The 24,667-nt window shown below is 38.0% G+C and overlaps 2 protein-coding genes across 2 annotated transcripts; both read left to right on the top strand.

Annotated features, from left to right (window-relative positions):
* Positions 1–914: 914 nt before the first annotated feature.
* FGF19 (fibroblast growth factor 19) lies at positions 915–1,247 on the top strand (the record flags this gene model as incomplete). The annotated part of the gene is made up of 1 exon (XM_010185427.1): positions 915–1,247. A coding segment is annotated over one exon (333 nt), but the record flags the coding sequence as incomplete, so codon positions are not given.
* A 5,633-nt stretch (positions 1,248–6,880) lies between these two features.
* Positions 6,881–10,661, top strand: ORAOV1 (oral cancer overexpressed 1). The gene is made up of 5 exons (XM_010185426.1): positions 6,881–6,951; positions 7,802–7,907; positions 9,066–9,136; positions 10,117–10,234; positions 10,593–10,661. Exons 1-5 carry the CDS (start codon positions 6,881–6,883, stop codon positions 10,659–10,661), a joined length of 435 nt encoding a protein of 144 aa, XP_010183728.1.
* The last annotated feature ends 14,006 nt before the right edge of the window (positions 10,662–24,667 follow it).

Here is a 24,667-nt window from a genome sequence, read left to right as displayed (position 1 = left end):
GTGTTAAATGGTCACTTGTAATTTTACCAAATGCTGAGTAAAATAAATGGCAATTAACTTTTTAGTGTTGTTTTACTGATTGGCCATGTTTGTATAAGCACTGTCTTTGACAGTGCTGCCTTGCCACTGACCTGATCTTGAAGTCCTTATACAGACAAATCTCTAACAGCCAGAGTTTTATACCTGAGGATTGTTGGGTTGGGTCTCATGACTACAGTGAAATACTGTCAGCATTCAAAGACAGTTTATCTAAATAAACACTGTCATTTGAGATTCTTTTTCCCCATGCTCAGGACAGGGTAAGTGTGGTAGCTGTGGAGAAGTACACATCCAGGATTCAAAGCTTATTTAGTGTGAAGGAGGTGTGCATTAACTTCAGGAGTTCTGGATTAGGTCTTTTAATGGCCTCATAAGCTAAAATGCATACTATGTGGAATGGAATGGAATGGAATGGAATAGAAATAGAATAGAAATCGAATTAGAATTAGAAATGGAAATTAGAATAGAATAGAATAGGATAGGATAGGATAGGATAGGATAGGATAGGATAGGATAGGATAATTTCAGTTGGAAGGCACCTATCATCTAGTCCAAACACCTGACCACTGCAGGGCACTTCAGGACACTTCAACTTGATGGCTGTGCTCCATCACTGAAAGAGCAGTCACCAGAGCAATGGGTCCCACCTGTGTCCCTGCAGCAGCCAGGCAAGGAGGCAGCGGACAGCTCACTAGCATGGATCTGGCAGCAGGATTCACAAGGTGCTCCAAATTGGGGCACCCATGACAAGCCAGAGGGACACCCCCACTGACAGCAAAGGGAGAAGGGCTGTTCACATACAGAGTTTATGTCATGGTTGAATACAGTGAGTCTGGTGGTTGTATTTGTAATTCTTGTTACTCCTTGTTGTTTAGCTCAGGTATTCCACTGAGGATTGTTCCTTTGAAGAAGAGATTCGTCCAGATGGCTACAATGTATATAGATCAAAAAAATACGGAATATCGGTGTCTTTGAGTAGCGCCAAGCAAAGACAACAGTTCAAGGGAAAAGATTTTCTTCCACTATCTCACTTCTTACCTATGATCAACACCGTGCCTGTGGAGTCAACAGACTTTGGTGAATACGGTGATTACAGCCAAGCGTTTGAACCAGAGGTGTACTCCTCACCTCTCGAAACGGACAGCATGGACCCCTTTGGCATCACCTCCAAACTGTTGCCGGTGAAGAGCCCCAGCTTTCAGAAATGACTCTGATCACACATACGTGGTTTTAAATAAATATTGCAGGACACTGCAGGGTTTTTTAGCTTTTCATGTAGTGATATTTCGAACTTTTTTTGTATATTTCAGGATGGAGCCAATCTTTTCCTTGCAATGTGTGCTACCTGTAAGAGATGAGTGCCCAGAGGCTATTCTGTAGTCTATCCATAGTTTTATTTGGAAAAGAAGGATTGAATAAGAAAAGCTTAGCACCTTCATCAGAGTTCCTCCATTACTGTGGTGATGATAAAATAATTACAGTTTTTCTACATCAGCTTCATTACCATGTATGTTCACCCGTTATTTCTGTTCATAGAAGCAAATCCAAAAATCTTTTCAGAGGCCTTAAAGAAAAACATTTGGAATAAAACACAATTAAGGAAAACCTAGCAAATGTGGTTATGTGAAGTAGAGTTAACGGTGTTTTTTGAAAAGCTGCTGACAACGTTCTGGGAAAAATTTCTATTGAAAACATACCACTGAAAAAAAAATTCTGCTTGTATATTGTGCTTTTTCTTCCCTTAGGAAATAAGGGAAGAAAGGGGAAATTTTCTTCCTTCCCTTATTGCTAAAGGGTACTGTGGAAAATTGGATCTTTGATTTCTTTTTATAGGCTAATTTACAGTTACTGTGGGATCAGCATCATCCAGCAGAGTTCTCATTAACATTAGTGAGAATTCAGTGTGTGGTTGGAAGAATGCACAGAACTCACATTGATGTTCATCAGGTAGGAAATGAGCAGTTCGAATTAGTGTTTAAATTCAGGTTCTGTTGTATATAAGCATGTATGTCATTAGCAAATGGAGAGAAAGACTGAGAGTGGATGATGTATAGGTCAAATAAGTTGCAAAATAGGTTTTCATGTTTAACTTTTAACCATCAGGAGTTCTTTTAAGTCCTTCCAGGCTTGATCCTGCAACCCTGGGAATCACTGGAGAGACAGTTTAGTGACTTAAATGCCACAGAACTGGGTCAGCCACACTGTTCTTGCAGGAAGGAATTATGAGTACCTTGTGGCCCAAACATGGTTGTCTGATGTCTTCAGTTCTGTTCTCCCATTGTAACAATTTGACGAAGGAATAACCAAATAAAGAAAAAAATTAAAAGCAATGTGAGAAGAAGGTTCAGGGATTTTTCTCATTTCCAAAGGTTCAATTATAATAGAGAATTCTACACAAAAAGAGCTCTACTGAAAATACTGGTGTTCTTCTGACCAAGCACTTCATTGCCAATGCAATATTTATAATTAATTTATTGAATACATACATCTGTTTATTTTGTTACTGTTATTTATGCTCAAGAATCTATTTATATACTTCAGAAGGTGGGTTTTTTAGTCGTAACACATCTTGTGAAGTTTTGTAATCATGAAATCTTAGCAAACGATAGCTTTTTAAATTTCTCTGCGTTATCAGTAGTGGAATGTGTACATTTGCAATAAAAACCAAATCATCTTCAACACAGAAATCTAGCTGACTCTTTTGTCACTTCTTTAGTCTAGAGACTTAGAAGAACTTTAGCAAACCATGGCAGCTGGCTCACAGCAGCCATGAGAAGATGGTGTCCCTTGTGAGGGGACACCTTGTAGTTGAGACACAACAGACAAGGATGCAGAGAGACAGAGGGCTTTTCCCAGATGTAGGCAGTGAATGCCAAGGCTGGAATTCAAGTTTGTTTGCTGCCAGTTGCAGATGAGCTCCATGTGAAACAGCAAGTCTAATAAAAGTATCTCTGTTATGGAAGAGTTTTGGAAACAGCTTATTAAATTTTGACCTTGGGATATGTGAAGGTCACTCCATCTAGTCCTAAATTACTAATCTCTTGATACAGCATATGAGTGAGGCTAATTTTCAAGCTGTGTGAGTGTGTCCTGATGTTTTCCTCCCATTCCTCACCATTCAATCAGAATCACAGAATTATAGAATCATTTAGGTTAGAAAAGACCTTCAAGATCATCGAGTCTAACCATAAACCACTAAACCACGTCCCTAATCACCACATCTATATGTCTTTTAAACACCTCTAGGGATGGTGACTCAACCACTTCTCTGGATAGCCTGTTCAGGTGCTTGACAACCTTTTCAGCGAATAATTTTTTCCTAATATCCAATCTAAACCTCCACTGGAGCAACTGGAAGGCATTTCCTCATGTCCTATCACTGTTACTTGGGAGAAGAGACTAACACCCACCTCACTATAACCTCCCTTAGGTAGCTGTAGATCTGGGCTGGTGAGTGCTGCCTGTAGACATCAGTTATACTTCATCTGCTATAAAGCAGATTTATGGATTTGCATAAAACACCCCTCTCATATTCTGTTTATGTTGTTAAATGCTATTGTTCGCACTGTGGTCTTCAAGGTGTTGAACACCGAAAGGAGTGCAAACCCTCAGCTGCTTGGAGGAGGTGATTCTCAGGGAGGTGGAAAAAAACCACTATCAGGTGTGCTGTCTCTGATTCTTCTCCAGCTGTGCAAAATCCACCTGCAAAATACAAAAAATTCTGTGGGTGGGAGGCTGCTCCCTCTTAAAAATGAGAACTATACTCAATAGTGCAGCCAGGGAGAAAACTGGTTATTTCGGCCTGAAAAATATGTCAGTTTCTGTCAGGAAAAGAGACTGAACATTTCTGTTTGGAAACGCTGTGAGTCAACAGGAATTGCAGATTTTTTGACTGGCAAACATCTTCCATGGTGTTTCCCATTCTCCTTTGTGCTGAGCCACTGCCACACATCCGGAGGGCTCCCGTTCCTCATGTATTGGGAGATGTAGTCCTGATTTTCAAGTTGTTTTATTCCAAAAGTTTTCAGGCTTGGGGAATTTTGTTTTTCTGGTTTTAATTTCCAGTTCTGATCAGACACTATATTTTCTTCGAACATTACCTTTCAAGATCCTTTTGTAAAAAAAATTTTAAAAAATCCCCAAACCAAACAAAAAAGCCCCAGAAAACAAAATAAAATATATATGGACTTTTAAAGTTTGGTCAAAAATCCACTTCGACTTTTCTGCTAAAAATCTGCACAGTTTTGATGGGAAACATAGCAAATAACAGGGTTCAGAGGGTACACTGTTTAATTTAATCAGTGACAGATTTTTTTAAGTTGATGTAACATCATTGCTCATGAATACTGCTCAAGAGCACAACATCGAGCAACCTTATATTTGCGAGCAGCATCTTGAGCTCTCCAGTGACCCCGTTTGCTGACACCTTTGGATTTGCATCTTCCACCAGCAGCACAATGTTTCTTACTGCAACAGTATGGTTAGAGGTTGGTTCAATATTTATTCAGACGCAGGGAAGAATGCCAGAAGCTGAAGTACCCACACCACTTCCTGGAGCACTTCAGTTTTTCTTGAAGGTTTCCCACCCAAGCTCTGACCAGACCTGGCTGTTTTGCTTATAAAATCTGACAAGAACACAGCTTGAGGTGGTCAGATTACTGGAAAATGCTTTCTCTAAAATCAGGCACCTGACTTGGTCAGGAACTTGGTGTGCAAAACCTCGAAACACCATTAGCTTTGGTTCTGTGGGAATGTAAACACCACCACCACCACCATTCACGATATACTGGTTGATCATAGTTTCTCAAAGACGGTAGGACAATTGCAGTGCTTTCATTTGCAATAGTGCATTTTACAGCCCTAAAAGGTTTTTAAAGGTCAGGTGTCAAACGTCTCCTTGTGAAGTCTCAGTTAGAAGCTATGATGTGCAAATACGAGTTGTTAGACTAATGGGAAGGCTGTAGGAAAGGAGATACTCGGCATCTCCATTTCCACTTTGGAGAAGTGTAAAAAGCTATAAATCCTTTATTCAAGACCCATAGTATCAAATTCACCTCTACTCAAAGCACTGAAACTATGTTCGGGGAAAATCTTGGACCACTCTTTCTACTCTGCCAGTGTACTTTGTACATGAATGGAGAAAGATGTGATAAACTAAATAAGTGTTCTTTCTTTCCTCAAAAATGTATGGAAGCCAACCCTCCTTTCAGGCAGCCTCAGACGCAATAAGAATAGAGAAGTGTTTCCCTTGGAAGCAAACGGGAGTGCAAAAAATACATCATTAGGACTCTGAATTTGGGGTGAATTTGTGACAGTCTAGGTATACAGCAGGTTTATCAGGAACCTTGTTCGGTGAGACTGATTGTTGAAGGTGCGTAAGAATGCCCCAGAATGAGATTACCGTTTCATAGTCTTGTCAAGACATTATTATGTTTTCAGCATTTTTCATCAATCCTGCTGTATAGTGAGATCGAATAACTTGTTTTCCATTAAATTCCAAAGCAAGATTTAAATTGTAGTTATTAGATTAGAGGAAACCTTCAGAGACACCTTATATTTCCACTGATCAGTGAACAATCTGTGTTTGTGTGTGATTGTGTGGTTGTAGAGCAGGTAGGTATTCACACCTGGCAAACCTTCAGTGATTTCATGTGAGATCTGGTGATCTCTACACTTCAAATTAACTCAGAAAATGAGCTGACTGACTGACTGCAGTCCCTCAGTATAAATCAGTAGAGCCTCCTGCAATGGAGCATTTTTAATGAACTGTGTGACTGCTGCATCTGGTTGGCTAAACCTTTAGGAGCATGACTTTATTTTCATTCTGATGTAACTTTTTTTTCTTTAGACCCACCTCTGCATTTTTAAGCTGTCTTTTCGAGTCCTCTGCTTTGCTGCATTTGATTTGGAGAATAACATATGCCCTGTACCCCAATTTGGATTGGCAAACTACCATGTTGTGCTCAGAGCCACATTTTCATTAAGCATCCGGAAAACAACAGTACAAGGTAGCATCAAAATATATACTTATTTATAAATAAGTATAACTTATTTCTTTTATCAGTGTTGATCAGTAATAATAAATGTTACAACAAAGCAGTCTAGAATAGCACACTAAAGTTCAGTTTCGATGTTTACATAAAAAATATTTACATTTTGGGTATATACATCAAAGATACACTACTTAAAAATCAGAAACGTCTCAGGTGGATGGAAAAGCAGCTTGTACCAGAGCCCCTGACCCGCGGGCTGGAAGCGAGCCCTCCGCAAGGAGCTCCCTGCACCCTGGCTTTGTGTGCAGGAACTGGGCTGAGGGCACAAGTCAGACCATCCAGAAAGAGGGTCAAGAAATCAGACAGAAGTTTCCATCACCAGTATTTTTCTCGGTAATGTAACTCCTGCTGTTTTCATGGGGAAAAGACCCAAACTGATCCTTTCGCTGTTATTGCTCCTTTTTTTCCCGGGCCACCTCCAACTCACACCTCGATTCCCGGCGGGGCTCTGAGGTTTCCCCACAGCCACGCCAGCCCTCAGCGACACTAGCGCCGATCTCGCTGGCGGAAGGGACCAGAGGCGGCCCCCTTGCTTCGGCCCCGCTACCGCCGGACGCCGCCCCCGGCCCTCCAGCGGCGCTCGGGCGCCCCCTGATGGGCATAGGCCAACGAGGCAGTGTGAGGGGCAGAGCGATATAGGAGGGGGCGTGGCCCGAGCAGGCAATGGTCACGCCCCCTCGCTGCGGGGGGGCTTGCGCGCCTGCGCACTGGCACAGAGCAGGTCGCGGTCCCTTGGGCTTGCCGTCCTTTCCCGGCATGCCCAGCGGTCGGGCTTTGGTAGCGGCGCGATGGCGGCGGCGGATACATCTCCTTCTCCAGATTCGGACATGTTTGATGAGATCGTGATGGCCGAGGAGAAGTGAGACTGGTGGGGAAATCTTGGCGGGCGCCCGGCGACCTCGAGGGGCTAGGTGGGGGCGGAGAGGGATTCCTCTCTAGCCGCGGGGAACGGTCGGCCGTTGAGGATGGAAGGGAGCGCCGGGCCTGGATCTGGGCGTCGGCTTCTACAGTCACCAATAGAGCCTGAGAAGGAAACAGTGAGAGGCACAGGGCGGGTAATGAGCCCGGGGAAGAGACGAGGAAGGTGAAGGAAGGGATAAAGTTTTAGTTTTATGATCTCAAGTTGTGCCAGGGGAGGTTTAGGTTGGATATTAGGAGGAATTTCTTTACTGAAGGGGTTGTTAAGCACTGGAACAGACTGCCCAGGAAGGGGGTAGAGTCACCTTCCCTGGAGGTGTTTAAAAGACGAGTAGATGTCATCCTTAGGGACATGGTTTAGTGGCAGACTTAGTAAGGCTGGATTGATGGTTGAACTCAATGATCTTAAAGGTCTTTTCCAACCGAAACCATTCTATTTAGTTTAATAATTCTGTTAAATTCTCTTTACTTTTGCTGAGTAACTGCCCAGCTTGATCTTAGCCGTTCCTTCCTGTGAAAACTTGGGCCAGGGTTGCTGCTTGTTAGGTGTTAGATGTTATTCTGGTGAAAAGTACTGTGCTGGATTGCAGAATGCATTGTTCTCAGCAAACTATTGTGAACTTGTTTGAACAGATCACAGAGTTCATAATTCTTTGTTTAAATCAACGTCATGATATAGCTAAACATGAACGGTTGTATTTCGGAGATCATACGCATGTTTTTGTTTGTGTGCAGTGTGAGTTTGATATGGAGTGAAAATAGGTGCTAAAATTATACTTCTGTCTTTACAGGTTTCACGGTAAAGGGTATCAGGAGGGGTATGCTGAAGGCAGTCATGTTGGAGTTGCTGAGGGAAGGAGATATGGATTGCTCCATGGTGCCAAGATCGGGTCTGAGGTAAATGGGAAAATACATCAGAATCGCAATGTTTTTGTCATTAGAAAATTACTGTAACACAGAAACTCGTGGGCAAAGCCCAGCATTGATGGTCTCAGGCCTGCTATGTTATACTGCTTTATATGTGTCCAAGAGGACCAATAAAACTAGTTTAAGGGTGGTATTTTCATTTGAGCAGTTAAACAGATGGCTTTATGTTTTCTGAGCTTACTTGCTATATGGGATTTTGATTCATTTGACGTCTTTGATGTCAGTTTGATATATTTTGCATAGTAGCTTCTGTTTACAGCAGTGGTAACTGCTGTATCTGTCAGTTGTCTCCATTTACCTTGGGTCTCTAAGCATGGGCGTGCAACTTAAATTTCTGTCAACAGAAAATGAACTGGAAGCCTCACTTCAAATATGCTTGAGCACTTAATGAGATAGTAAGTCCCAAACCCATGTTTAGGCCTTAAAAAGAACCTCCGCTTTAACAAACATAACGAACAGAAGACTGGAACTACCAAGTGTTTCCACTCTACTTTGAAGTCACTTGCAGGCCACAGGAGCTTACAAGTCCAACAATAATTTGTAAGTTTAAATGGCAGTTACATACACATGCACACATCTGAACCGAGGTGGGATTAGGCTGTAATATTTTACTTAATTCCTCAAAGTCAGCTAACTTTTGTTTCAGGTGTCTGTGGTGTTTTTCTGTGAATGCTAAGTCACTTTTGAAAGGGACTCCAGTTGACTTATCCAATAAGTGCATTGAGGACCTCATCTGTATTCCCATTTCATTTGGTGTCCAAAGTCATAATGAAAAGTTCTGGCGGCAAGGCTAGGTTTGTCAGCTCCTCATGCTTCTTTCTGATTCCATCCTACCTTCTTGAGTTACACTGGTAAAATTGTTTGCATATTAACTCAGAAAAAAACATGATTTCGTTGACTGGGTAGCTCCTTCAGTCCAGCTGGTACACCTTTTTGTAGAGCTGTACTGGGCTGCTTAAATTGACTGTGCTGCAAAAACAAATACCAGAACATCTTAAATAGGTTGTTTTCTAACTATCTCACTACTGCCACATCTTAATAAATGGGAGGGGTCAAAGCACATAAAGTATGGCTAGTGTTTTGCAGAATTGCTATTTTTTTCCTCATGACATTCTTATAAATTTGCAGATTGGCAGCTACCTTGGATTTGCACTTATGTGGCAGTGCCTGCTCCAAAAATGCACGGATGAAAAGAACAGGTAAGGTTAAAAAAAACCTTGTTCCTTTAATACTACTTCAAATTATGGTAACCAGTTTTGCTGCTTCTCCAATACAAAAGAAATACTGAAAAACAGAAGAAAAGTGAGAAGAAGTCCACTAAGGTGGTGTCATATGCTGGACCATGTCATAATGAAAAGAAGATAAGGGAACTTGGTTTCTTCAGCCTGAAGGAGAGAAGAAGAGGGAGATACGTAGTTGTACCGTATAAGGGGAAGTTCTAGAAAAGATGGAGACATGTTCCTTGCAGAAGTGCAGAGTGAGAGGACAATAGGCAACTTTCACTATTGGAAACAAATTAAGTTCTAATGAGGTGTAAGGAGAAGGTCTTTTCCAATGCAAGCAGCTAAGTGCTGGGACAAGTTGTCTAGAGAGACTCTAGAAGCTCCATTTTCGTAGATTTTCAAAATCTGGTTGGAAATGGCCCTGAGCAACTTTATCTAGCTTTGATGTTAGTCCAGCTTCCCCAGGAGATGCACTAGATGACCTCCAGCTGTCCCATCCAACCTACTTTTTTTCTATGACTTTCATTCTTTTCTCCGTAATTCTTTTTCGGTCCAGTTTTTATTAATTTATCTGACAGAATTGCGACCATACTGTCAGCCAGTTTGTTAGTGTTCTGGTGAGCTTTTTTTTTTTAATTGCATTTCTTTATTTCACTCACTCATCTAATCAGTATTCCTTGAGATTCTTGAATGTTGTCAACTTCTGGCAGGTAAGTTAAAAGGGAGACCTTTACCTGCCAGTTGTGCTACAGCTAAATTTCTGATTATGGCTTAAATATTTATCAAATATGCGCTCTCAATGAGCTAAATGGAAGAAGCTGAATTAAAGAAAGATGGAGGGCTGGGTTCTACGCTCTGAATTATTATGTATTGTATAATTTTCATATTGAAAGATTCAAAAAACTTACGTAGTGGGCTTATTGGTTTTTCTGTTCTGATTTTTTGTTTTTGTTTAGCAAAAAGATAAAGGCTCTGGATTCATTAATAGGGATGGTTCAGAAATTCCCATATGAAGACCCCACTTATGATAAGCTGCAAGAAGATCTGGACAAAATCAGAGGAAAATTTAAACAGGTTTGTAGGATTAAGTTGTTATTTTAGCACAAAATCATATCAATTTCTGGAAATATTTAGTTTCTAAACCTGTTCAAAAGCAGAGTATTTGTGCAGAGCAATTATTGTTCTCCTTTTGCAATCATAGTAAAAATAGTTGAAATATGGTTAATTAAGTGAAAATACTTGTTAGTTGAAAATTCCTCAACTGATAGCAAATTAAAAATAAAAATATTCTTTAAATGAAAATTTAAAATTTTATTTTACAATTCATTACAAGTGGGACCAGAAGAATAGAAATGGATGAACTAGGAGTTTTGTTGAACATTCTTCTTGGAAAATAGATGCTTTGAAACACTATTCATGTATTGTTTTTTAGGTTTGTTCAATGCTAAATATTCAGTCCGATTTTAGAATTGGTACTGAAAGATCTTCACTAACATTTTGAATATAACAGATGAAGATAAACATGGATGACCAAAGAAGAAACATTAAAAGAACAGATAACTGGAAAAGTGTTTCTCTGCTTTTATTTTAAACAAAATCAAAATACAGAAGAGGTGCTAAATATTAAAGGAGAAAGAGAAAAGCCTTGAACTTACAGTAGTACTTCTCATATGTTATTTAACATTTATTATCTCCAGGTTTTATTTAGTTTCATGAAAACACTAGTGTGTAAACCTGTTAAATGGAAGTATTTGCTTTAATAGAATAATTCCTCAAAAGGTTGTTATTATGAAATCTGTGTTTAGACCATTCAGTTTGTACAATGTGTAGATAATTGTCAGTGAAGTGAAAAATAATCAGTTGCCTTTAGACTTTGCAGTAGACAACATTTTTTGTGGGTAAAGGGAAGAATGAAAAATGAAGTCGGAATGCAAAGGAGAAAGATTAAGATACCTGCTCATAAAGTAGCTGCAGCTCAGAACATTAAATTTGCACTTTCCATTAGTTCTGCAGATTGAACCAGTGTGGGGGAAAAAAACCCACCACTAAACCCTCCTCCCCAAACCAGAACCAAAAAGCTAGTAACTTAAGTGATCAGTGAGACAAACATGACTACCACAAGAGTTGTCATAGTGCTTTACTGTATTTATTAGTACCTTTTATCAAGGAATAGCTTTTTATGTTCCAGCCTTGAAAACATACTCTTCAGTCTCATTCCAAAAAGAGATGCCGTCAGCTAAATGTATTCAAAAGTATGTTAGTTTAAGAGAAATATAGTCAATTATTTTACCTAAAAGATGTTTTAGGTTGGGCTGCTAGATGTCTTTGGATACCATGTACGGTTCAGTTATATAATGAATTCTAAAAGAACTTTCATTAGTTGTAACATATGCACATGTGGCTAAGTCTGTGTGGCACAGTGTGGCCTCATGAAGAGAGATTTGTTATTGGTAGCTATTTGCAGGTTAAACTATCTCAGGTGAAGGACAAGTTTTAATATGGCGATATCCTTGAACAGCACAAATTTGTGCCATCTAGACCTCAATTCCATTTTACAGCTATTTTATTACACAAGAAAATAAGCAACTTAAAATTTAAAGCGGTCATTTTGTATAGACATCTGGGAAGTGAAGTACATGCGTTCTGCTAAAATTTTTGTATTAAAGTTTTGCTGACTGTATGGAGAGGGTGATGTGTATATGTATCAATTTATTTCAAAATAATATTTTACTTTTTGTCTGTTTCCTGAGTATGCAAGTATGCCAGTATCAGATGCTTCTCGTAATAACTGGTTGCTGGTGTACTTGTTTTGTTTAACTGTCTTACACATGTAAGTGTTCAAACAGCTTTGATACACAACAGGGAGTGTCAGGGCCATCTAGTGGAAGAGGTCATTGTATTGTGTACGAAATAGATTATACAAGGTCACAAATATTTATATAGATAGAAGTTCTTAAAATAGAGTACAGAACATATGTATGCATGATACAGCTCATCTGATTATGTGGTGAATTTATCTGACAGAAAGTAACACTGAGGTAGGGTTCATTCATCGTTTGTTTCCTCATTTGAGACCTTGCAAGGAACATGACAGTATTGATGGTCTCTTCATTTAGGGCAGTTTGAGTAGAGCTGGCTTTTAATTGTTATGCAGCTAAAGCACAGGGAACCATAACAAGCACCATACTGTAAGTACCTGAAAATAGAAGCAAGATATACTCTGTAATCTCAGTCAGTAGATAGGCACTAAACAAAAAGATCACGTGCTGGAGAAAGGAAGCCAATTTGACTTTACTTCAGAGAAATCCAAATTTGAAAAAGTTTTCTCTGCGTCCACAAACCCGTTTATTTTTGCAAATCAAAGTATTTACCTGTTTACTTCAAATTAATGAAAGGTACTAGATACTCATCTGTGGTTTACTTTGACTCAAAACGTTTTTTGGTTGGAATGCATGAATTATCCTTTAAATAAACACCGCTTGGATCTTGGTCTAAAAAGGCAGGTTTTTTGTTCTTCTAAATGATATTACAAAGAGAAGTAAATGCTGGAGTTCTTAAGTATTCATGTTTCAAGATGTGGCCTTTTTTGAAATTTTATACATGGTTTACAAAAATGTATGTAAAAGCAAGAGAAGGGATGTGAGAGCTCCAAGTATCTGTGAAGTATTTGATTAATGGCATATGATACGTAAGTTATATAAAAAGTGTTACTCTAGAGATTGTATCCAAACCAGTTATTTTTGTTCCACTAAGGAGAGAGGATCTTTGCAGATCAAGCAGTTCATGACTGTTATTTTGGAAATTGGTTTGGTGGCTAATTTTTTGTATTGCTTTAATTTTATTTATAACCATTAAATTAACATTATTGTAATAAATTATTATGTTACTATATATGTATATACACATGCATTTAACTATAAATATTGTAGCAACCAGGTTTTCACATTGGGCTATGCCAGGTTTAGGGTTGCCTAGTGGGTCTTTCATTTAGCTCCGTTGGTGTGTATGTACTGATGGAGTTTCTTATGCCACAAGTCTGTATTTTTCTGAATAACTTCTGTCTGATTTTTTGTATGGGCCTGATGGTGTTTATTAAATGAGGTATGGTTTAAAAAATCTGTTGAATATGTAGCTGTATACTTTCCTCAGTGTCAACTTTTTAAACTGTTTTCTGCAACAGAGTTGTGGGGTTTTCTGTGGTGTTCAGAGCTGTAACAGTGGAGTCTTCACAGCATAGGGTAGGGGTAATTTTATAGCTTACTTACAGCTAAGGAGTTAAAGCCCAGGTTACATCAAGAATATTGATTTGCCTTAACCAGTGTGAGATGTCTAATGTGACTTGTTCAAAATGAGTTTGCATTTTGAGTACTTGAATACTTCAGAATGTGCTTCTTGCCAACATCGAGAGTGGCTATGAGTACCTAGCTTTTTTTGCATGTTTGTATTTTTGCCTGTGTTTCTCAGATCAGTCACCTAGAAAATGAGGAACATTACAGTTAGCAAACACTTGTGAAAGGTTTGTGCTTCAACCAATTAGAACGCCAGCAGGGGAAAAAAATCCATAAAAAATTCAAAAAACAGTATTTGGTTTTGTGAGATATAAACATATGGTTTCTTATAATTCAACACCTTTCCTGTTATGTTAACATATTTCTAAATCTAACAAACAAAACCAAATTCTTATAAATGGCTTCATTAGTTTCACACCCTGCTTACTCATCCTGTGCCTTGAATGGTTAGGACTCTGGTGGAAACGAGTGTAACACTGTAATTAAAGACTCTATCAGAAGATCTGTGCACAGAAGGGCTGAATAAAGCTTCTGTGGACCATGGTCATTCAGGCATTTCCTGGTTTGAATGCTTGACTGTGCAACTTAAGTATAGCTTTAAAGACTGGATGGAAAATACTGGTTATTAATAAAGTGGGACATAGATTGTGGCTCTGTGCTGTATTGTCAAACAGGCTTGAACTTTTGCAGAAGTACTTGATCTGCTAAGAACAGTTAAGATAGAAAATATCTGCTAAAATTATTGAAGTTGCTAAGGCTTAAAAATATATTGCTGTATTCACCACCTCTAGTTATTGCTCAGTAGTTATGGAGGAATGTTTGAAACATTTAACTTACAAATTTCTGGCTTGCCTGGGCTGTGTTCTAGCTTGTTTTGTTTCTTCATGATCATCTCTCAGCTGGAGTTGTAGAATACAGAATTTTATTAAAAGGTGGATGCAAAGCTAATTAGTGGTAGTGCTCTGAAGTCATTGCAGTCCAGAAGACTTGTAATTTTTTCTTTCTACAACATGTGATGAGGACAAGAAATAGTGGGTTTTGAGGCATTGGCAGAGAAAGGTAAACTCTGACAAGAGTGAATTCATTCCCTGCAGAATTGCATGCTGATTCAATGCTGTCTTATAGCCATGTGATCATCAGCTGCTAATACCAAATCAGCCATCACCAGAACGTGTAGATCTGACTTTGTGGGTTATCTGTGTCATTGTACTACCTCAGTACAGTAGAAAAAAAAAATAGGATGGACTTTGTTAAAGCCTCCTAGTAAAATTCATAAATAAAACACTTGTTCTATCTTCATTAATCAGCATATTTTCTCTCCATTTGTTGTAAACTATAATGTGAATATGGGATCGATTTCAGCTTCGAGTGAACACCTGTAATCAACAGAAATGGGTGCAATAAATCTGCAAAAAATCTGAGTATGCAATTGTTCACTGAGAAATCAACCCTGTAGGAACAGTCTGGCTCATTCAAATCCTATTATGTTTTTCTGAAACAAGGTTATGATAATTTATGTGTGGATTTGCAAGGAAAGTTTGGCTTCCCAGTTTGGCATGCCTTGTATGGTTATCTGACTTTTTAATCCGATTGTTATTGAGGTATGAAATATGTAAAACATAGTGCGTTGTAGTATGCACGTAGAATCTGTGCACTCTCATGTTGGTAGCTTTCTGGATATATGCCATTTAGAGGAAGAAAAATAAAGACTAGTTTAAACACTGTTTTTGTAGGATTATTTCTGGTGAGTAAAGTACGTATTTTGGTCTGTGTCTTTAGGATTTCTAGAAAGCTAGCATATTTTTATTGAATTTTTTAAATAGATTACATTGAGTTGTAATTACGAGTTTTAGTTTTTCAGTGGACAGTTCCAAAGTTTATAAATATATAGGTTTTGGGTTTTTGTGCTGCTGTGCCTAATGATCTTAAGGATATAGTTTGAAATCTACTGGAATATTCAAATTCTCCGAAGTCTTTCTGGATTAGAATCTTTATTTCTGATGGGAGTTTGTTCAGGGCACTCCAGAGAAGGTTATAACAAAGATGGATCAGGCAGATAGAGCAATGTGTGTGTGATACTCTGTCTCATCCTGATCTTCATAAAGGGAAGGGCTTTGGTTTGAAACAAGAGGTTTAATATTTCTACTAGTGTTACAATTCTTCATATTCTTGATGCTACTCAGTATGAATGTTAGTGCCTTTTGAATGCTACACAACTTCTTATGGCATTGGGCTCTGGTCTAATTACAGCCTAAAACTTCAGCTTTCGTAATTCGGCAAGTAACCATGAAGATTCTCATTTTACAGTCTGCCAGAGTTGTTTTTTTAATGGATAAAGTTATGACAGTACACATTACCACAGAAATGTATGTATCACCAGAGAAAATGGAGATCTGGGAGGTCTGAAACGAGTTCTCAGCACGTTGCAGGTTTTAGTGTCTAGGGTTGACATACAGAGGCCAAGTAGAGCAGTCTGGTACTGAAGCGCTTCAGTGTGTCTCAGCTTTTGGAACTGCAGCACCAGCTCAGCCTTTAGTGACATTAAAAACAATAAAAAAGCTTTGTGCACTATTTTGAAAGCAGTCTACGAAGTCTCCATGCTCAATGACTTGAAAATACTGGTTTCCTTAAAAGAGATAAAAAAGAACTTGGAGGTCTTGGATTGTTTGGGATTGTCTAGACTACACTGTGCAATGGACTGATACTCAGGCTAAAATTAAAGCCAGCTTAATGCAGCAGAAAGAGTATCCCTATGTTAGAACGAAGCACTGCTGATGTACAATGTGGCTAAGTACCCAAATAAACTCTGTTTTAATACTGCTTATACAGTTAGTTCATTTGTAGCTAACCTGAATATCTCTTTGGCATCACAGTGTGAGTATTCCTACCTTAATCACAGGAGAGATTATTCATGAAGTGTAATAATTACATTCTTGCAGCTTTTTTCATCCTCCTAAGATTCTTTAAGTACTTTGCAACTCCAATACATACATACGGCTCTACCAAATGATGTAATACTATACAGAAGGAAACATGGTCAGTAAACTTACCTGAAATGTAGCCAACACAGGAGACTTTGGAAGTCTTTTATTAACATAAAGTAGTACTGTTCTTTCTCATATGAAATATATGAAAGGTAAAAAAAAAATCGGCCAAAGTAAATGTTAGTTGATTCTGAAGTGGCTTGATATACAGTGTTTTTAACTGTTCTATCATATTTCCTATACATATTCAGATGACCAATAATATGGCATTCTGTATATCTGGTTTTGGCATCACAAAATTGCGTACAGAAGATTCCTGAATAGGTATAAGAAACAGCATATAGCTTTTTGTCTTGGAAAACTAGAAAGCTTGATAGTAGTTCTGCCAAATTTGTATTGATGGCATCTGAAATAATGGTATATGGACTGAAAGTAAACTGATATTTGTTTATAACAAAATTACAGTTTGAGCAAAACGTTTAGGCAGGAAATAGACTGATTATTCAGTCTCTGCATCCCAGCTCTGCACTAGGCAGAATCAACATCAGTATTTGTCACTGTCTCTCATTTTTGATTGTTTAGCAGCTTATTTTGCTGCTTTATCTCAATGTAGTAGTAATTACAATTTTTAGCCTTCAGCATCTTCAGGATTCTGGGGAATAATCAACACTGCCTGGGATCTTTATTGATTGTAGGAACTGTGAGTCAGCAACCCTTTATTTTTTTTAGTTGCAGCTATTGTTCCAGCAGCAAGCTTTACTGCTATTGTCCACTGTTTGTCCAGCTCACGTTTACTGGACTGTGGGAACGGATTAGGGTTTCATGGCTTTTTTTTTCCTTCTTGCATAAACTCTTGATCAAAGACATTCCTTGGATGACAAAACACTGTATACTGTGTCACACAGTCCTGACCAGACTGCACGAACAGTAGTTTAAAAACACATGCCTACATTGTTCTCTAAACTGGCTTTTTTTTTTTCAATGTATGTGCAGACATTGAATTTTTGAGACCCCATTTACCTCCTTTAGAAAACACACATATAGGAGTTATTGTTAATAAGCACTTGACAGCTTCTGAAATACAAGTAAGCAGAAATGACTATTTGAAACTAAGAATCAATATATATCAGTAGTATGTCACTTTTAAGCAGAGCTAGACATTACTTCCTTCTTGAGGAGACCTTGGGTCACGGTGCAGTTAGTGAGGTGCACGGTAAACCTAAAACCGTGTGGACTTATGGGATCATTTTATGTGTCGTATCCAGAACACCTGAGTAAGATGGAGAATGGTTTGAGCACAGTTTAGGAATTTGTAACCCTACTTCACCATAACTACATTGTTAGAACCGCATGTTGAGAATCTGGCTCATTATAGTTGTATGTCTTGCTCTTCTTTTAAGTGCTCTTATGTGATGAGGACAAACTTCACAAAGATCCAATAGCAGAATTATTTCTCAAATTCAAGAGAGAGAAACAAATCATGTTAGAGAAAATAATTTTAAAAGATGGAGGGCTATGTTTAGGTGATTGAAAAATTGTTTGAAGATGAGAGAGCACTTGTGTTTCCACAGACATTTTGCATATGCTTGGTTGACTCTGCAGCACTTTTGAGCACTGTCATGCAGGAGTAAAGGCAGATGAACTCTTTCAGTTATTATATTAGAAAGGTATTGTCCGTAAGGGAGGAACCTCTCTGATCCTTTGCAGTCTAAGGATATCTATGAGAAGAGAAACCTGAATTAATATGTGGCTGATGGATGTTTGTCTAAAAGGAACAAAGTTACCACAGTGAATGACTGAAACAGCTATCTGTAGTATCTGTATACTGAGTAAAAGCTATGAAATGTGTTGTGTTTATAAGAAATAATGTTTACTTTTGAGTAACTAATTGCTGATGCCTTCTGGAAATCTTAGGAAGTTGTTATGCCTGTGCATCTAAAAAGAACGTAGCTATATTATTTAACAGTATACATTTGCTGAAGATCTGATCTTCATATTTGAAGTAGCTGGCAACCAAATGTAAGTAACTATGGCCTGCAAGTGTTCAAGGAGCAAAAACGCTGTCCAAAACAAATACCCTGTATTCAATCTATAGTGATAAAATCTAATAAAAGTAGAAATAAAACATCAAAAAGCTTAATTGTCCATTCCAGACAGTTTGCCATCAGAGTAGTGACTTAGGACACTAGGTCAGTTGTTCAGTGCTGGCTCAGGTGAGTTGTCGTAATGCTCTAGTGGTTGTTCAGTGGTCTTTGTTAAATGATTTGCCCATCTCAGCCCAGCTCCTTGAAGACTGGTCCCTCATGTGATGAATAACATCCTTATGGTGGGTAACGTGTTAGCTGTTGTAGGAGACCAAGCATTTAATGGAAGATAGCTTACGGATGGATTAAGACAAGTGCCACAGGGCAGTCAGGTGGGATGCATGAAATAACAGAACTGCAGCACTCAGCAAGATATAATCTAAAATTTATTTACTCAGCAGGTTGAGATGGTGAGTGGAAAGCAGTTTCCATTCTGTGATGCACACACTACATGCACAAATCAAAGCCCTAGACCTTCACCACATGGGTTCAGGAGGACTCCTGCTCCAACCAGTGGACGTGTCAGGTCCTGGCTTGGAGCTTGGCCTGTGCATGTAGGGATTACTCCTTTGGTTCAGCTTTCTTGATTGTATTAGATACCTGGACCTGGACCTCTCTCCAACTCAGAGGGGTTGCCCTCTTAACCAGTTACTGCTTTATTTGTCGGCACAAGCAGTCTCAGGCCATTCTCTTTGACTTTTTATGTATCTAAGGGCAGTTATCAAACGAAGTTCTTATTTCACTTCTTTGTTTTCCAGTTCATACCAGATTAGTCAGAGCTGAGCAGATGTAGTCGAGGTCTCATTTGACTGGGCAGTCCTTGGCCTTCAGTTAGGCTTCACCTCTTGACAAACATGTCAGCAGGGAAGATTGTACCATGACTGTCCCCATTAGCATATATTTTGAATACGATAGGAATAGAATTTTCTGCTGCAGTGGACAAACTGCTATTCTGGTTTTGAGATGGATCACTGTGTGGGTTTTTTTATCTGAAATAAACACTAATGGTTGTATCTCTTCAAGGATACTGTCACAAATAAGAAAAGTAACATAAGCCATAAATAAAATAAGAAGGGAGATTAAATCAACTCAGGTTTTTTTTTTCTTACTGTGTAAGAGGAAAGAGCTCTAGCAGCCACTAAACACAGTATCCAGAAAGGCAACCTGAGAAAACTAGAACTGTTGTTGCATTGATCTATGTATGGTAGTGACTACTCCCTAAAAGCTTAGGACTGTTCTCTGAAGGAATTCATGCTCTGAAGACCACAACAGAAACAGCTTCAGGAGTTTGGTAGAAGTGGTGGTGTGTACCCCAGAAGCAGATCTGTTGCCCGTGCACTGTGGGTGGTGCTTCTGCATCAGCAGGGTCCACACAGAATGAAGATGCTGCCTGTGTGCCATGTTCCTGATTTGCTGGGAGCACACATCTTTCTGCCAGTCATTCCCTCTTCAGGTAAGAGCGTGCCGGAAAATGATGGCTGTGACTTCCCTGAAATATGAGAATTTTAATACATAGTCTTCACACGGGTGAAAAGTAGGACAGATTTAAGTAAGCCTCTGCAGATAATGATAGGATCATCAAGAAACTATTTCTGTTTTCCTTCTTAAATGTCTATTGTGTTAAAAAAAATGAAAGGATATCTTCTGCCTTGCTTCTAAATTCACACTTCATGACCCTAAGGAACAAAATCAGAAGTCTGGCAAGTCTCACATTGTCGGTGCAATCCAGCTGACTAATTTGTATTTCCCTTCTCATCACTTGATTGGAATATTGTATGGAACTCGGTCAAAAAACACATGGGAATCTATGTTTGCCATGCCAATGCAATTACTATTATCAGTTATATTTGTGGGATCGTAACAATACCATGTTTGTCTGAAGAGATACATTTCACATAAAATTACGTTGGCAGGAATTCATTGAAATGCCATAATTTATAGCTTTACTGCCTTTGTCCCACTGTAGCTTTTAAATGATGTTGCCAGGAATCTTTATCAGAGTATCTTGCCCACATGCCTGGGTCATTCTTGTGACTCTTTTGAAATAATAGCTTCAAGCTTCACTTTCTCCTCTAACTTCTAGAGTCCTCCATCACTTAAAATGCCACATATGCCTGAATGTAAGTGGATTCCGAGTATTTAGGTATAACAGATCTAGTTTATTCTTGAATAGAGTACGTGATCTTTGGTGCTCATAAAAGGTCCAAGCTTGTCGATCAGTCTGAATTCAGCAATGCAATTGATGTTTTTTGGAGGTTTTTCTGTGTACGTCTCAATCTGATGTAAGAAAATACAGTATTTTTCCCTTTAATAAGCTACAGCATAGCCTAGCTGAACATGCGTATTTTTTACAGCCTATAGCACACTGTTTTTCTTGCTGCATTCTTGTCTTTCTGCCCTTTGCAATGTGAGTAATACTGGCATAGTTGACCCAACATTCAAATTTAGTAGCTGCATTTAGAGATGATACTTGAGAGAAGGAAAATGTAGATAACAGAGCTGACTGTGGTCTTAAACCCACGTAAGTCACAGAACACTTCAGTTTGTTAATAGAGTTTATCAAACAGATAGGAAAGGCAAAACCCACTTAACATGTTTGACAAAATGCAGGTTTCAGTTTCTTACTGAATCATTTTATTATCAGCAAAAATGTCTTTGTCCCAAATCAAGGTTTCATAAGTATGTCTTCAACTTTCAAACATTTAAAATCAGAGGGGTTAGCCAAGAGCGAATCCTTTTTTTTTCCTGTTTTTTTTTCTTTAAAATATTCTGAAATTCTGCAAAAACCTGACAAAAGATCTGCGTGAAATAATGAGTCTTTTTTTTGACCTAGTCCAATTTAAGCTTTGGCTTGATTTGAAGTCACTGTGAATCTAGTTTAGATCTTCTTTCATTGCTATGTGAATCCTCCTTGGTGGCCAATCTGTGTAACTTTACCATATTGAGGAGCTCCCTATTTCAAATGGAACAAATTACAGTTCACATTATGTACTGATAGTACTTCACCTACCTGATCTCTGATTTTACAGTAGGCCACATGGTTCAGGTTTCTGTCTGAAATGACTGGGAAACTGGCAAACTAATACAGGTTCAACTGGGATTCTTCTGATGCAGATGGTTTCCCATCTATTGATAACTGCATCAAGACAAACTTATTTTGCACTAGACTATAATTAACATGTTGGGTGTTATCTTCAAAGTTTCATTTTTCATTTCCTTTGCCGTACCTACTGCATAGAATCATTTGCAATGTAAAGCTTAGTCAATGAGAAACTCAGGAGGGAGATACTGGATTTTTAATTTGTGACAGGGGAGACAAGCACTTTAACTTTCTGTTGTAGGTTGATATATTTTTTAACGGCAGAAATATTTTCATAGGGTAAATAGTCAAAATACATAGGTTAGAAGCTTGACCATTCTCCACTAAGAATAACCTGTTTCTTCCATGTTCAGCTCTTACAATAACTGTTAATTAACTGATAATTAACTGATCATCAACTAGATGATCTTTTGAGGTCCCTTCCAATCCCTAACGTTCTGTGATTCTGTGATGGTCCCCAGTTTTCAGAGATATTTTGGAATGTGAACTGGGACACAGGTTATAATTTTTTCTCATTTTACTTCATACTTTCTGTCCTTCTAGGTCCATTTTTTTTTACTTATTTGTAGTAGGCTTTTACATTTTTCAGGTTTATTCCTTATTATCCTAGTGATACAACAGTAAGATAACAAAGCTGTGTATGAGGGGAAGGGACAGAGAAGAAGGCAGGTTAACCTTACTGCTCTAAAACAATCTTCTGTAAAGCCACTCTAGGACACAAAAGCTTACACTGAGAAATAAGTACAAACAAGCATTCTGTACCATCCAGCACCTACTTTAACCTTTTATTGATGAGAACCACCAAATGGTATTTTACGCTGAGTAATTACCTTAGAAGTTTAAAAGAAAGTCTTCAGCAAAAAAAAAAAAGCCTGTTTCAAAATACGTATTACTGTGACAGGCGGTCACCTACCCATTGCTAAAAACGCCTACGATTTCCTAAAACAACAACCAAAGGTTTTCAACATTGCAACTATGAAAGCACAGAGTCAAAACCAGAGCAGTTTACTTACTGCATCAGGTAGTTACTACCATTCAGCATTCATGTGAAAGAAAGAAAAAGATGACAAGAAGCAGACACTGGGTTTTACCAATTTTATTTCTAGACTTTTTTTTTTTTGCTGGAAACTTGTCTGTTACAGGTCTGTTGGTAAAAATGTGCATTTCAGACCAGTGATGCCAATAAGTACAATAAAAAAATGTACAAATCTGAATTGCTTGCTTACTACAGATTGTTATAATAATGTGACAAATAAAGCATCTCTGTTGGCACATGAACCCATTTAATCTGGATTTGGCCTTTTAGTACATACAATATTTTAAAGAAGTTTGCAGTACACACTGCCACTCAGTGTAACACGTAATATAACCAACAAGCACTAAGTCAATAATCATGTTTGGTTCAGAGACACAGAGATGCCACAAACAGAAGTGTTTTATGAGGTAAGCAGTAAGAAATGTTCCTGAAATTTGGACAGAATGTATCCAGTCCTCCTGGGTCCTGCGACTGCTAGTAGCATTGCAATGCTTTATTTATGCACTAAGTAGGATCTTAACTGCATTTGCCTCAAAATGAGTTCTAATTCTGTTTTGGTTTAGCAGCATACAGGCAACAGCTAGATTATTCTTCAGCATACAACTCTGTTAGCTGGCTTATTTATGAGATTTACAGGCTTTTTAAATTAGCATTATGCTATAATTAAAAAAAAAAGAAAAAAGAAAAACAAACAAACAAAAAACCCTAGTATATCATAACAGATTAAACACACAAAATACTTAGAGTTCCAGAAGATAACCTATCATACCAAATGATGCGTCCCAGCTGATGGGAAACCACATCATGTGGCATACAAGAGTTATATTATAATGCACCTTTCATATATCAATGTGGCTAATAACACAGCTTAAAACTACTATGATAATAAACCCCAGATCAGACAAAGAATCCAGCTTTATAAAATGCGTAACAAAAAAACTGACATTACTTGATCTTCTGAAATGTCTGCTGTTTTTAAATTAATGCAACCTAGTTGCAAATCGCGAGACCCATTCAGAATAACGTTCGATGCATTTCCATTTGCAGTAGAACTATGAGGCACTGTGTACGAACATTAAAACCTGGTCTAGACACGGTTAACTGAAGTATGAGGTATTGTGAAACAGGAACCTTTTTGGAATAGAGCAGTAATCACATTAAGTAAAAATTGATCACATAAAAAAATCTACAAAAAAATGATGTCAATAATATAATTTTCTATGAGAAAATTAAAACCTATAACATGGCAGTATATGACATTGTATAACAAAAAAAAAAACAAAAACAAAAAAAACCGATCCACAAAATAGCAGCAAAACACAATGACAAAGATACAGAAAAGCAATGTTATTTTTTTTCAAACCATGCTGGGAATTTATCCATAGCAGCTCAATAAAAATGGAGCATCCACTCCTTTTCTTTTCTCTTTTTCTTTTTTTTTTAAACTTTTTTTAATTATTTTTTTCCTTTTTTGTTGTTTTTGTTTTGTTTTGTTTTTTTTTACAATCAACACCTTAGCGGCAGTTTTCTCACATACATTTCACCATCACATTCTCCTCGAGCATCAACTTCAACAGCTATGTCCACGTCCCTTCAGCTACTTTCTAAAATAATAATAAAAAGATACATAGCCAAGATGTGCAAATTTTCTATTTGTAGCTAAATAAAAAAAAGGGGCATATACTGGAATAAGAACTTCTTTCAAGTACTCCAATTTTCATATCTATTAACTATGGCGTTTTCATGGTTAGACTGCTTTTGAAAAATGTATAGGAAGGGGCCAAATAGACTGCTTTGTTTTGGGTTGGTACTTTGAAGCGTGTCCTTTTTTCTTTTATAAGCTGTGTTAAAACTGCAACATCAAGGGTAGAAAGACTTTTTTTAAAGGGGCGATTGCATTATTTTACAAATCATACTGGCCTTACGAACATCCTCTGCAATAAATATTCTTTTTAGCCTTAACTATAAATTATATATTTTAGTGTTTAAAAACCTTCAGTTGTAAAACATCTAG

Source organism: Mesitornis unicolor, unplaced genomic scaffold, assembly GCF_000695765.1.
Source record: "Mesitornis unicolor isolate BGI_N332 unplaced genomic scaffold, ASM69576v1 scaffold6715, whole genome shotgun sequence".
Lineage (NCBI taxonomy): Eukaryota > Metazoa > Chordata > Aves > Mesitornithiformes > Mesitornithidae > Mesitornis > Mesitornis unicolor.
Note: the sequence above shows the minus strand (reverse complement) of the source record. Positions and strands in the feature narration are given on the sequence as shown.